Source organism: Grus americana, chromosome 1, assembly GCF_028858705.1.
Source record: "Grus americana isolate bGruAme1 chromosome 1, bGruAme1.mat, whole genome shotgun sequence".
Lineage (NCBI taxonomy): Eukaryota > Metazoa > Chordata > Aves > Gruiformes > Gruidae > Grus > Grus americana.
This window is the reverse complement of record NC_072852.1, coordinates 74,383,174-74,397,078: the sequence shown is the minus strand read 5'-3', so window position 1 is coordinate 74,397,078 and position 13,905 is coordinate 74,383,174. Positions and strand designations below refer to the sequence as shown.

The 13,905-nt window shown below is 42.7% G+C and overlaps 1 protein-coding gene across 19 annotated transcripts in view; it reads right to left on the bottom strand.

Moving 5' to 3' along the window:
* Positions 1–13,905, bottom strand: part of SOX5 (SRY-box transcription factor 5) — a 655,394-nt gene that overhangs the window by 286,161 nt on the left and 355,328 nt on the right. For 5 of the 19 annotated variants that reach the window (XM_054803996.1, XM_054803810.1, XM_054804085.1 and 2 more), the window contains exon 1: positions 11,306–11,406. The exons of 10 other annotated variants lie outside the window; for them this stretch is intronic. In XM_054803996.1, coding sequence (XP_054659971.1) covers positions 11,306–11,397 — 92 coding nt within the window. In that variant the 5' untranslated portion in view covers positions 11,398–11,406. Of the gene's footprint in view, positions 1–7,878; positions 7,912–10,448; positions 10,587–11,305; positions 11,407–11,743; positions 11,768–13,905 lie in introns of those variants that run through there. 4 more of the 19 variants (XM_054803720.1, XM_054804973.1, XM_054803640.1 and 1 more) reach the window with 3 other exon arrangements.

Genomic DNA, 13,905 nt, shown 5'->3' with positions numbered 1-13,905 from the left:
AAAAGCTTATCAAAGAAAATAACTTAATAGCTCAGTCATAATATTCATAGGCTACAGAGATCAAATCCAGCCAGGACTCCTGAGTTTACACCCATTTTCTCAACAGTGTAGTAAAAGATGCAACTACATATACATCTACCTGCAGACCCCAACGATTCAGCTCTACTTTTACTGAGCATGCAGTTGGAAATGAGAAAAAAAAAAAAAAAACCCACAACAACCCAAAACCCAGAAACTAAGATTAGAAGAACTTTTAGCACAAATAAGAAAATAATTCCTCGCTTTTAATAAGTGTGTATCAGTTCCTTCATTTTGGATCTATGTCACACATTTAAAAACCAGATGTCAAATATGCGGGTAAGAATCACAATGCATTTTGTGTTCTGCAACGTGGTTTTTGCTTTTAAGCTGGTTGGTTTGCTCACTGTGGCTGCCTACATTGCTGCTTTCAGTGGAGTCTGTTCCTCACATTAATACTCTCCATGTGAAGAATTTTTTCCTGGACTCCCCTAGTGCCTGGTCCTTAGGTTATAAAACATATGACAGCTCTTGTACGTACAGCTGATGATGTTAATTGTTCTCCAGGATGAAACCTGTACCTGACCGTTAGTAGTACACACTGTCTCTCAATTTACTGCTTAAACACTGCGGGTGCTGCTACCTAACTCCACTTCTCCAAACTTGCCTCCAGGTAGGGAGTTAGTTCAGAAGCACACTCCGAAAATTGGTGGGGCTACAGACAGTATTCCCTCCCAGCCCTAACCAATGTGGCTGGGGCTGTAAATATTTCTTTATTTTATATTATTAATTATACTCTGAAGTCCCTATTTTACATATTTAAGTAATTTGAATATTATAGTTCATCTTGCTAGAATGAGTCCTTCAGAAATTATAATTGGACAGACAGAAGTCTGTAATTTGCAGTTCTTAGGATCTCAAGAAGGAAAAGGAGGGTCTTGAGGTTAAAAAACAGGACTAGCAGTCAGTATTTCTATTTTTTATACCCACCCAATGCAAATGATTTTGTGACACCGTCTCTCAGTTTTTTCATCTATAGGTTGAGGCTAATCTTGCTTCTCAATCTAAAGAGCACAGAAATCTTCATGATTTGTATATTAATGCTTTCCAAATGCTCTGCATTCCTAATCAAAAGACTTTATAGGAAGTATGAATCTATTATTAATATTACCAGTACTTCTAGCAGTAAAGCAACTTCTACGTACACACACATAGAAAATATACAGAGAGAGAATACACATGCACATATATTGCTCAATTTATAAGTTCTAAAGCATGGCTTCAGGACTGAAATCTCACTCACAAACCATGCTAGGGATCTCTTACCTACTCTCTGTTTCTGAATTTTCCCCATACAAAGACACATTGATATTACTCTAAGCTGTAAGCACAAAGGCTGCTCTGTGGAATGGAAAGAAACCTTCTTTTTTGTGTTTGTACAGTGACGAGCATAATGGGGTCCTGATTCAGGATGCTTGCACTCTACAAAAACACACTAAATCAATGACACTAATACACATGCAGATTATCTATGAAAGAGATGCATGGCACACTTGAGTGGTGCAGTATTTTTCCCATACTTTGCATGGTATTTCATGCAAAACGGCATAGCCTAATACGGTTTCCCGAGTCACACAATTAATTTCAGAGTTTAGGCAAGAACAGCAAAAGTGAGCAGAGCTTAGAAAACATAAGCAAAGGATGAGAGCCTTCCACTGAGAAATTCCACCAAATTCTAATCTCAGCTGGAAAACCAGAATCAACTCGATGGTTTCAACAAAGATGAGAATCAATAGCCTTCTTTACAACACACTGATCATAAATAGCTACTTAAATCTCCAAAACCCATGAGCAAATGCCAAACCAAAGGATGAACCTGAAGAGAGAGATCTATTTTCTGCGTCCTCGTGATTTTCAAACTCAAAAGCCTGAATATTTTTAACAGATATGGAAAAGAAACCTATTTGGCTTTACTCGGCAACTGCAGAAGGAAACTGTACCAAAAGAATAATGTTGCATGTTCTGTTTTCATTTGATTTCATTTAGCCTTTCAGTTCTATTTCAGTTTTGTTTCATTTAGCCTATTTTCTTTTTTTTAAATAATCATCATGTTTTGGTGATTCACATTTCACACCAGCACAGGAACAAGTCATGTAAATACAACACAACAAAATGACCCAGTTTGTTAATAGACATGCCAAACGGGTAAGAACATCCTTCCCTCCGCCCTTACCAACCATCACCTTCCCACACATCTCATTTCTATCCAAAAAAGTCTCTGCCCCAGTGAGGCCACAGCATCGAAATTTAGGGAGAAAACCCTATGAATAGAAACTTGACTAAACCTTTGGAGAAAATGTTTTCAGTCCTGTTTTACAAAGTGAATGTAATGAGGCCGCTAAGGGAATTTCTCTGAAAACAGAAGACTTCTCTACAGTCAAACACAGCCTGGGCAACACTACAGCAAGCTCAAACTCCCTCCCAGCACAAAGGTCTGCTGAAGTGCCTCAACCCTGACTCAGGCAATCCACCCCAAAAGGGGAGAGGACACTGCACACTTTCCCGTCCTTCATTAAACGTTCTCTCTCTTGACACAAGGAATACCTCAGAATTATAAAAACTGTATGCAGAGACACACTTTGGTCTTTCTGACGGTGATGAATTTTAGTCACATCACCCTCTAATAAAGTACAGTCTCTTTAGGATTCCCAACAAACTGACGATAACGCAACTCAATGCTACCCAGTAAACGGACATACCAAACTATAGAGAACAAACATGAATGCGTCTGTATGTATGGGTACACATACTCTTGATATTTTTTTAGGCTGTTTAAATTGACAAAAAAAAGTCTGGTGAAATATTTTCATGTAACTATGGTAAAAAAGGAATAACAAAATTAAAAATTGTTCCTAACCACTAACGTTTTCCTTACTCTTGGTCTTATGCTATCTATTGAGTTGGCAATGGCAAGTAACTCCAGCTCACTGTCAGATACATTATCTTTGCCCATACCCACAACCTGTGAGAAGAATGAATGAAACATGGGGCATTTTTTCACTCTCACATTCTTAAAAAATAAAAAAAAAAAATCACAAAAATTACAAGCTCAGCACCAAAGAAACCAAGAGGATGACAAACTGCATGGGCTTCTCTTTACATAAACTACATTCCTAGGCCTTTTTTCTCTAGAGCTACAAAGGTTCATGAAGAACATCAGATGTAGACAATGGTCTTAACTACGCAAGAATAACAAGTGCCCCATACCCACAGAGTTCCTCCGCACTAAAAAGAACCTGATTATTCAGACAAGAAAATTAAATTCGTATTCACTCTGCTTATACTTTTACCTCCAAAAGTAATAGAATTATGTTAAGATTAGTAAGACAGAAACAAATACATAGTAATAAGACTATAATACAGTCACACAGAAAAATTAGCACTAAGGTAACATTTTATGGTATATTTAGATCAAATAGCATGCAGACACCCACATCCTAGGAAAAAAACCTAAAACAAAACACAATGAAGACAGTCTGTATGAACTTGAGAAAACACAAAAGCAGAAGTACATGGTAAAACAAAACAAAATAAAATTATTATAGATCTCAAAGAGCAGTTACTGATATGAATTTCCATACTTGATCTTTCAGAAAAAAGTATAAAAAGGAAATCTGGAATACCAAACATAAATTAAAAAATATTTTCTATTGTATTTTCTATAATTACAGTTTGAGAATTGAGAAACGTTACCTGATTAATCCCACAATACTTTTAGAGGAAACAAGGTCAAATCCATTTCAAACTTTCAAAATGAGTCCCAAGCTTTTCCTCATTTTCACTTCAACTCTCAGAATTCTACAAGTCAAAAATAATATCATCATGCTGAATTTTTTTTTTCTTAAACAAAGTGACAAAAGGACAAGTTGAAGTGCCACGCCAGATCAAAAATAAGAGGTAGGAAAATGTTTTCAAATGTCTTTCAAAATAAACAAACACCACCCCCCCCAATACCATGGGCAGCACCTCTAACACCCCTGAACTTCATGTTAATCTGATAATCCCAGCAACCTGTGTCTTACTGTTTTCCTTCTTTCTTTTTCTGTTTAAAAAAATAAAAGATTGCATCTATTCTAAAAAAAAAAAAGACAGCTTCTCTGAATTACCACTGCACAACTCACAATTTCCATTCACTCCTTACATTCTTTTCAAGTACCATGGCCCCTGCAAGCAGCGCTCACCAAAATTCTTCCAAAATCTTGTCTAAATTTGCTCTCTCCCCACAACTACCGCGCACAGAACTTCACACTGTCAGAAGGACATGTGGGCTCAGGAACAACTTTTAGAGACTCCTGGCTTCTCAGACTGGCAAAGACTGGGCTCGGCACGGAGGTGACAAGCGGCGTCTCTCGAGCGGAGGCTGCAGCACGTAGGGCTCCCGACTGCCCCCCTGGCAGCCGCTGGCCAAAGGCTGAGCCTGGCCCCGGCCCCAGGCGAGGCACAAGTCACTTGGACCAAGTCAGCCCCTCTGTAGGGTGTGGGAGAGGTGGGACGTGTGGCAGACCGCAGGCTAGCATCATAACCCTCAGCAAAGGCGTGGGTGAAAACTTTACGGCCGCTGACGGCGGCGAGGTTTTCGCCAGGGGGTCTCCGGGAGGAGATGTGAAAGGTACAAATGCCGTAAATCCTCGTCAGGTACAGCGCGTGCAATTGCTCGCCCTCGCCCGCTGCCCAAAGCTGAAAACTCAAGAGAAAAATGCAGCCCATTTCAAAAGTTCGAGAAGTAAGTTCTGGTCCAGGTAATACAATAAAGTGACGAGGATTTGCTTAATATGCAGCAGAGTTTTTAACATACTCAAATACAACATCATTTTATCTTTTGTAGGAAGCACGGGAGACTTCACACATTTTCCAAGTTAGATAAAAATCCACAGATAGTTTTAAAAAGGAAAAGCGCTTTGCTTCTAAGGATGCTACTTGTTAAACAAACTCCTTGCCATCAGCAGAGACGTACTACACCTATTGATTAATTGCTGTGAGCTAGCTCTTCTCTTGACCACAGTAGCAGAATTTACAGGCATTGAATATTTCCAGTGTGTATAGGTACAACATGACAACATGTTTTTCCCCCTCCACTTATGAGTTAATTATGCTATAACCAGGCCTGAGCTAGAAATTAATTAAAAAAAAATAGAAAGCCAAGAGGATGTCAAACTGACTTCTGCAAGAGTTGTGAAAGCAGAGGTATCTGACACGCAAACATGCAGGTATCCTATTCAACGTTAAGAGATTTTTTTTTAAAGTGTAGTATGAAAAGCATGCAAAAACTCCTATAAATCTACCTTGGGAGGAGATACTCTTTTTCCTGTATAAATATTGTAAAAGTGTATTTCATACAGCTACAGATATATCACATTACACAGACACGTATGCCTACCCTATCAGGGAGCTTCACATTTAAGTAACTCAACCAGATACTATATGCCTCCTAAATGATAAAGCCATAAATGCTCGTTAAGAGCTCCCTGAGAAGTAGTAAATATTTTGTAAACTAGTTATATATTTAAGATCTCTGGACAGCAAGAGAAGGAAAAACAATTCCTCTCCTATCTAAAGGTACCAATCAAACACACTATGCACATAAACATCGCAAGATGCTTGGTGGGAGAGTGTGTGTATGTGTTTGTGTGTGTTTTAATTAACTCCTTGAATGCATATGATGAGCCAGCCACCCAGAATTAGTAATGCCAAACTCCCGATTTGATTCAAATGCAAGGAATACAACAGTCGAATTGTGCGGGCTGGTGTGTCACTCATCAGCTCTCTCGTTTGGGCATTTGCCTTCCAAGTCTAGTTCACAATTTCAGCAACTGGTAAATTATTGAGATGTTCATTAAAATCCGTAATCTGTAACAGTCAACTTCTTCTTCACTAAGCATAAGCACAACAAATGAAATTAGCGCACACAGGACATTAATGAGTAGTCTGCAAACGCATTAATTCCTTCAGCCTTATCTCAGAGAAATAAAATCATGTTAATTTTCGTCACTGTGAAAAATCACTATCTCAAACTTTTAACTGGCACTGTATTTATTCTTCAGATCCCAGACCCCTAGACCCACAAATGTAAGCAATAAAGTCCTTTTCTCAAAAGATCTCAGTGGAAGGTAAAAGCTATTCAGCCCGATATTAAAGAAATCTCATTGTTTTCTTTTAAATGAAGGAATAATCACTCTTACTTCTACAGGTAGATTTTAGGAGAGTGGGACCGTCATTCTGAGCAAGCCGGTTAATAGAAAGGTATTATTCTTTCTCCAAAATTCTCGGCAAACACAGAAGAAGAAGAAGAAGAAAGCTTTTAGGGTAACTTTAGCTAAGAAAAGCACTTAGGAATACGCAAAGTTTCCTTTTAGGAAAATGATTTCTCCATTTGACAGTGTTGGTACAACCCCAAAATAAATTCAGTGGGAGTCTGAAATGACTCGTGCAGTGCAGCAGTGAAGCAGCTACGTATATTTTTTTCCTCCCAGCAGAGGCTTGCTTTACATCCTTGAGCCTTTCCTTTCTACAAGCCAGTCACTAGCACAGGGAACGTTTCGAGTGCATAGAACTAGTGACTGTAAATGTTAAACTTGTTCTACTGTCCCCATCCCCATGCTCCCATCCACGCCTTTTGTCTTTTCTAGCTCTTCCTTTTTTCCTATGGATGCACTAACCTATCCTTTCTTCCACAAACACAGCATACCTCTGTACCTTAAACTGACATGTTAAAAATAAGAAAAAAAAAAAGGAAAAAGAAAAGAATGAAAAAGGGAAAGAGAAAGGATTTCACTCTGTCTGGATGCCCGGCGTAGCCTCTCTCTCAGTCTACAGAGAAATGTAAATATGCAGTAATTAATTTGGGTTTAAGAACATTCCATACACTAGGGACATTGTTAAGCAGTCACTTTATCTATTTTTCATTTATCAGATTTTTATTAAGACATTAAAACTTTATGTTCGGCTTTTCTGAGATTTTATAATTCTGTAAATTTCACAGCTGTCCACGACGGTTCTGGCCACATTATCTCTACCTTTCCCTCACTGAAGTAAACTTTCTTTCTATTGTGGCCATACTTGTCATATTTCAGTATCATGACCTGTCTTTTAAAAAAAAAAAAAAAAAAAAGAAAACCCAAACAACAAAAGAGTTATTCTTTTTGAGACCTTGAAAGCCAATTCAGAGTGCCACAGGTACATCGCAAAGTACATCCCAGAAGTTCTCCTTTCCCTGTGTAACAAATGGAGCAGATTCCAGTTATAATTTCTTCCTACGACAATGTTTCCACAAACATCATCCCCCTCAGCGTACGCATTCTGATGCTCTTCTCAATCAAGCAGCTGAACCGCCACAAACAGAAATAAAGACCTGCAAGTAACTTCTCAGGAAAGGACGAAAACCCTCACATTTTTTGTATGGTAATTAATTATACATGCTAATTCACAAAACCTACTGCAATTTACTGGTGATGCTGAATGAATTAATGAATGTTTATTTGTCTGACACTGAGGATCATTTTCATTCCAAGTGCGTATCGCAAGTGCCCCCCCGATAACGGCCACGGATACACAAGAGAAGTCCCCTTGATTCAGATCCCTTCAGTTGCAGTGACTGAAAGTTTCTGAACTGTTTGCAATTTACTGGGATACACTGAAACATCACGGGAAAGATGACAGGGAGAGAATAATAACCTCCTGAGATATATACAGACACTCAGAGATCTGAACTGCAAACAGATTCGCTTGATAAATCTTTACCTCCTTGTAATTTGCTATTCAAGTTTAAAAGGGAATAGTGGGAGACGGATAGTAATAACAAACCTGAAGTCGATCATGCACATACGACATGCTGGACCCCAGCGACTGCAGAAATGTGCTCCAAGAACCGTGTTTACTGAGAATCTGAGAAAATAACCTGCCATAAATGTCTAAAAAACAATCAACTGCGTGTCGTGCATATATACACACGTGAACTCAGTGAGCATGTGTGTCTGAGGGTCTGTGCATCTCCATGTGAGAGAAAGTGTGTCCTCATGGCTGTTTTCTGATAAACACACATATATTACATGGACAGTATCTACTCTGTGTGTGTAACTATAGTCAAACACACACAATGTAAACAAATGGTAATGATTAACAGAGATATTGGTTTGTATTGCCAATTTCAACTGCAGAGGGAAAATGGTAAAAAAAATAAAAAACAAAAAAAATTATATGTCCCGAGGTTCATTTTTATTGCTTCCCATTTCTACTGCTTGCTATTATCTGCATAGCAAAAGGAGAGCAGCGTATTGATTATTTAACTAGAATGTTTACAAGAGCAAAGCTGGGATCTCTGAAAATGAAACATACGCCAAGGGAGGGCGGGGGGGGGGGGGGGAAGAGTAGAGAAGCTCATTCTATTTCTAAGGAATATGTTTTGTCCCAAATTATTTGTTTATATATAAAATTTATATAAATACATATCTAGAATGCAGAGACACTTCAGCTTAAAAAAAAAAAAAAAAAAAAGGTCCCCCAACAGGAAAATGAAAGGACTTCATTCTGCTTCACAGAGTTTACAAGTATTCTGTTGATCACGAAGTTCAAAGAATAATCGAAATCACTTGCGTATAAATTTCTATGTATAATCTTAGTGAAGCATATGAAATACTTAAATACTTGAATCTACTAATGGTACGAACAAGGCAAATGCATGATCGTGATGCCAGATCAGATTCAACACCCGAAACAGTAACGGTTTCCTCAGGTAGTTGAACTAAGTTAATACAATGCACGTGAACAAACCCAATTTTGTTCTATGATTATAATGATAACAAACCAAAGACAAACGCCAAGTATTCCAAGTTAGTCTGGAAAATTAATTGTCTTAAAGATGACCTTGGAGCAGTGCAACCATGCCAATTCCACTTTCTAGTAAGGAAGCGTTCTAGTTGCAGAACGAGGATTGAAAGCGTTACAATACTTCTTTTCTGCATTTCCCAATTTCATTTTTCTCCTATCTTTTAATTCAAGCATTCTTTCCTGTCCTTTCTCTGCATGCATGTTCCTCAGCCCACTTAAAATGTTTTTATCTTGCCTTCTTTTCTATGCCTTTACTATCAAATTCAGTAGGTTTGAACGATGAACAGCTTGACTTAGCATATTTTTAACCAGCTGGTCTAGCACCTAGCTTGTATTGCATAGTCAGATACAACCAAATGTTTATACAGGAGGTAGCTTTCACAAAGATGAGAAAAACCTAAGTAACGCGCATCCTGGAGTTCTTTTATTTACTGCTTAGAAATGAAAGTTTGGCTTGTTTACTGCAGCCGCACAAGGGACTATTAATAATCTTTAAAAATGAAGCCGGAGGGAAGGGATGCCGGATCATCAATGGACGTGTGTACAAGCGCCTGAGAAAACGCTTCAAAACCTCTTAGGAGCGCCGGAACATATGAAATAAGGACTAAACTCTCAGAGGTCACAAGCCGTCGCCAGTGACAGCAAAAACTTAATTCCAGGCAGGGAAGGCTCCTGCTTCGGGCAGGGGGAGACGGGTGCATCTACGTCATACCCAAACCCCGCTCGTCATACCCAAACCCCGCTCTTCATGCTCTGCGAGAGAGGCGATGGCCAAAACTTGGAGGCAAGAGTTTCACTTTTCTTCTTTTTCTCTCCCCCCCCCCTCAGGCAGAAGGATGTTCTCCTGACAGAGGGCCGGGATGTTAACTTGCCTAAAAATAATCGCTCCTGCTAGATCAACAAAAGGTCATGTGCTCCGCGCAGCGCCTTCCCAAGTTTGACGGGAGGGTGAGGTTGGAAGTTGAAGCCCCCGCCTCGCCCGGTACCGGGCATCCTCTGTGTCCCCGGGCAGGGGCGGGGAGGTGCTGCCGAGGAAGGCACCTCTCCCGGTGCGCCTCGGCGGGCCGGCTGGGGCAGGGGAGGGCGGGCTGGGGAGGGCAGCCTCCGAGCCAGCGGAACAAAGCTGCGCGCCGCGGGTGCACCGCCGGGGCGGCCGGGCTCCGGGGCTCGGCGGCGGCCGCCGCGGGCTCGGGGCTCCCCGCCCCGCCCCCACCCGCCGCCCGGCTATCTGACACGCCGTTTGAATAGCCAAGGTAACGCTCGGGGCTGGGGGGGGTGGGCGGAGGGGGGAGCATCTCCCCGGCCTGCCGCCAAGCGCCGGAGTTGCGCGCCCGTCCCCGTGTGTCTGTGTGTGAGCCTGCACCGCGGGCAGCCGATCCGCGCACACGCGCGCAAACACGCGTGCTCGTATAAATTTGAAAAAAAAAATAGAAATACAACAACAAACAAACCACAAAACAGAACAAAAAAAAAAGGGAGGGGGGAGAAGACAGCCCCCCCCCCAACGCAAAAGGCAGCGCCCCCCCCGCCCCAACAACTCGACTCACCTTTCAAACTCCTGAGGTAAATCAGGGTCAGTTAGCATGCTGGAAAAGCACAATTTCCCTTTGTCACAGCAGCCACCTATGGTCGCCTCCAACTGAACCTGTCAAGTGAGTCCAAACCTTCTAAACCGATTGATTTTCTCTCTCTCTCTCTCCCTCCCTCCCTCCCTCCCTCTCCCTCCCGGCTCGCTCGCTCGCTCTGAGCTAGGACTCCTTGACCAGTCTCTTAAAGGGGCAGCGCGCCTCGCAGCAGGCTGCTCGCACAGCTCCCCCCACAGCGGCGCGGCGCGCCGCGGCTGCGAGGCACTGGGCAACCTCAGGGTGCCTGTCCTTTCCTTTTAATTCTGCTCGCCCGCCGCCGCGAAACGGGAAAAGTCAAGTCGTTCCATGTCCTAAAAATCGGCGGGGGGGGGGGGGGGGGGGGGGGGGGGGGGGGGGGGGGGGGGGGGGAAGAAAAAAAAAAAAAAAAAGCCCGACAATCCACCTAAACCGGCAAACCGGGAACAAATCCCCTGCGCTGAGGAAGATCAGTGGAGAAAGAAGATAAAACAAGAGCAGACTGATTAAATTGAAACAGTTATCAACTCTCTCGGAGTTGAAATAGGGGAGAAAAGATTAGACACATAAAAATGTTACCAAAGGCATTTGTGCTCCGAAGAATTTTCATTCCTTTCTCTCCCCCCTCCCTCTCCGCTCTCTCGCTTTCTCTCTCCCTCTTTCTCTCTCTTTGGGGAGGGGAAAGAAAAAAAAAAAAACCGCACAACAATCAGGCATTGTTCTGAGGGAAGAAAAGCAACTTTGACAGATTGAAATATAGCAGAGGCCCCTTCAAGGAAACCTGTAAACAACTTGTCACTCACTCTGTCGGTCTCACTGTTAGCTCCTGCTTTCCACAAAGTGCTGCGAACCGTCCTGGCAACAAACCCAAAGTTTCCTCAGCTCCAAACTCCATCAAACAGCCCTGTTGTGTGCAAGGGAAAAGGTAGCCACATGCCAAAACAGCGGGCGCGCACACACACGCGCACACACACTCACAAACAACAACAAAAAATAAACTTTCCGTTCCTCCCCTGGGGCTTTTCTTGTTTTGTTTTTTTTTTTACCCCTCCCTCTTCCCCCCCCCCCCGACCCGGGCGAGCAAGGGGAGTCCCTCCGCTGTGGATCTCTAATTTCCCCAGATAACAAGGTGGACGAAGCGCGGCTGCAGAGCCCCTCGGCTGGCCGAGCGCAGCCTCCGCGGCACTTCCAATTATCTAGATAAAAATCTGGCAGGCGAGGAAGGCAATCAGGTAACGGACCTCTGACACGCGGGGCCAGCCCCGCATCCCGCGCCCCGCATCCCGGCCCGGGGACACCCGCCGCCCGCCACCCGCTCCGGCAGGGAGGGCTGCACCGCCCGAGCCCGCCCCGGCGGGGAGAGGGGGGCAGCGGCCGGGAGAACGCCGCGGGGAAATTCCCGTCCAAGCCCCGGGGATTAGCCGGGGGCTACTCTGGAAGCGGAGCGCACAATGCCTCAATAGTCTGCGCGGCCCGTGTCCAGCCTGGCACTGAGCTCGCAGTAAGGGGGGATAGAAAAAAAAAAGAGAAAAAAAAAACTGGTCTCCCTGTTCTTTAGCACACACATGCACACACCCCCACACACAACCACATATCTATACTCCATTCTTTCCAGTTCCCCAGCCCTAATTCCTTTCTCTCTCTTTTTTTTTTTCCCCTCCTTTAATTTGCAGCTGGACAACATTAAGGGCCTTCAAAAACCATGAGGTTTTGACCCCACAACAGTTTGATTAGGTCCACTGCCCCCCCCTTCCCCTCTTATCCCTACCTCCCAGTGACACGGAGAAAGCAAGTTTACTTTTTGAAATACATAAACATATTCGCACAAAGCGGCCATAAAATGTTCAACATTTTCATGCCCACTGGCTTAAAAAAATTCCAAATAGAAAAGCTTATTATTTTTATTAATATCCAACAGCTACACTGTTTAATTCGCTCCTTTTCCCTCTCAATACGTATGTTATAAACCAGCAGGCTCACACAGGGGCCAGTCAGTCCGGTGTTGGCATAAACGCATCATCAGCTAGAAGTCTGGGATGATCATTTAAACCACGAGTAGCGAACCCACTTGTAACTTACGCACATCATCCCCAAAGAGCATTACACCATTCAGGAAACAAAACGCCGAGCTAAGTTTGCAAAGGCGCCTTCATTGCAGTTCGTAAGAGAGGATCTGCAAAGGCTGTCTCCAGTCTGCCTTACACCACCACAGCGCTCGGAGCGGAGTCGCGTACAATCTGTCAACTTCTGGCATGAGGTAGATCTAATGGCTCCTCACTGTGGGGCAGGGTAAACTGACTTCCTTCAGTAGCCCCTAGCAAATAATATTTTCCACAGAGGTCCATTCAGAGGAGTCTGACAAACCTAGTTAATATGTACAAGGATTTTTCATTTGTTATTTAGTAGCTAGCCCTTTTAGGACAGCTATGAAGTAGACATTGAAAAGGCAGCAGATGATTAAAAAGAACAATTCCACATACTTTCTCTTTCATCTGAGGGTCTCAAACCATGTTAAGTCTCACATTACTCCTCTGCAGGTAATAAATATAATTAGGGCTGATTCCAAAACTTTATTTGTATTGAAAAGTATCTCACTCTGCAGGGGCTCCATTCAAATCAGCAAATCTCTGTGTGGAGTAGGAGGCTACTTAGTAGGAGAATTTGGCCTCAAATAAGGAAACTGAGATGCAGGCAGGCTTAGTAGCTTGCCCAAGTTGACACAGTTAGCCAACTCCAGCAAAAAGATGAGAAACAAAGATCCCGTGTGCCTCACAGTTGACAACAGTCCCTATGCTGCTGAAACATGTCGTAGATTTTAGCTTTTTTCCCCACAGAGGCATTACTGTTACATCTACTATTTGGTTAACACATACATCATTGCTGTATTCACGTTTGTGAGTCTCCTTTTCTTGGTTTCATTTTCCTTTGATGCACCATTGCCCATCCATAAATGGTTCCTTCTCTGCCACTTCTTGCTTTGCTTCCCCTATTTCCTCACACTTGACCCTGGGAGAATTTTGCAGAGAAGCCACTCAGAAGGCCCATCTGCAGGAAAATTAAGACCACCTTTTATTTAAAAAAAAAAGTCAACAGTTTTGACAGGACTACCATATTTTGACTGCACATTAGCTCCGCTCAGCTCTCTATCCTCATATCCTTTTTTCAACTCAGGTCTACTCCACAACTGCCCTTCTACCACGTCCTTCCCTTGCCTGTTCACATATATTTACCCCTTCCTATATAATTTCTTATTTGAGCTTTTTCAGGGCAATGATCACATACTCTTCCAAGCTGGTATTATGCCTAGCACAATGGGGCTCCTTGGTTGCTGGCTTTCAGCTAATATGATTAGGAACCAGAGCAATCACCATCAGGAATTATGGAAGAGGACGTTGGCTAGATT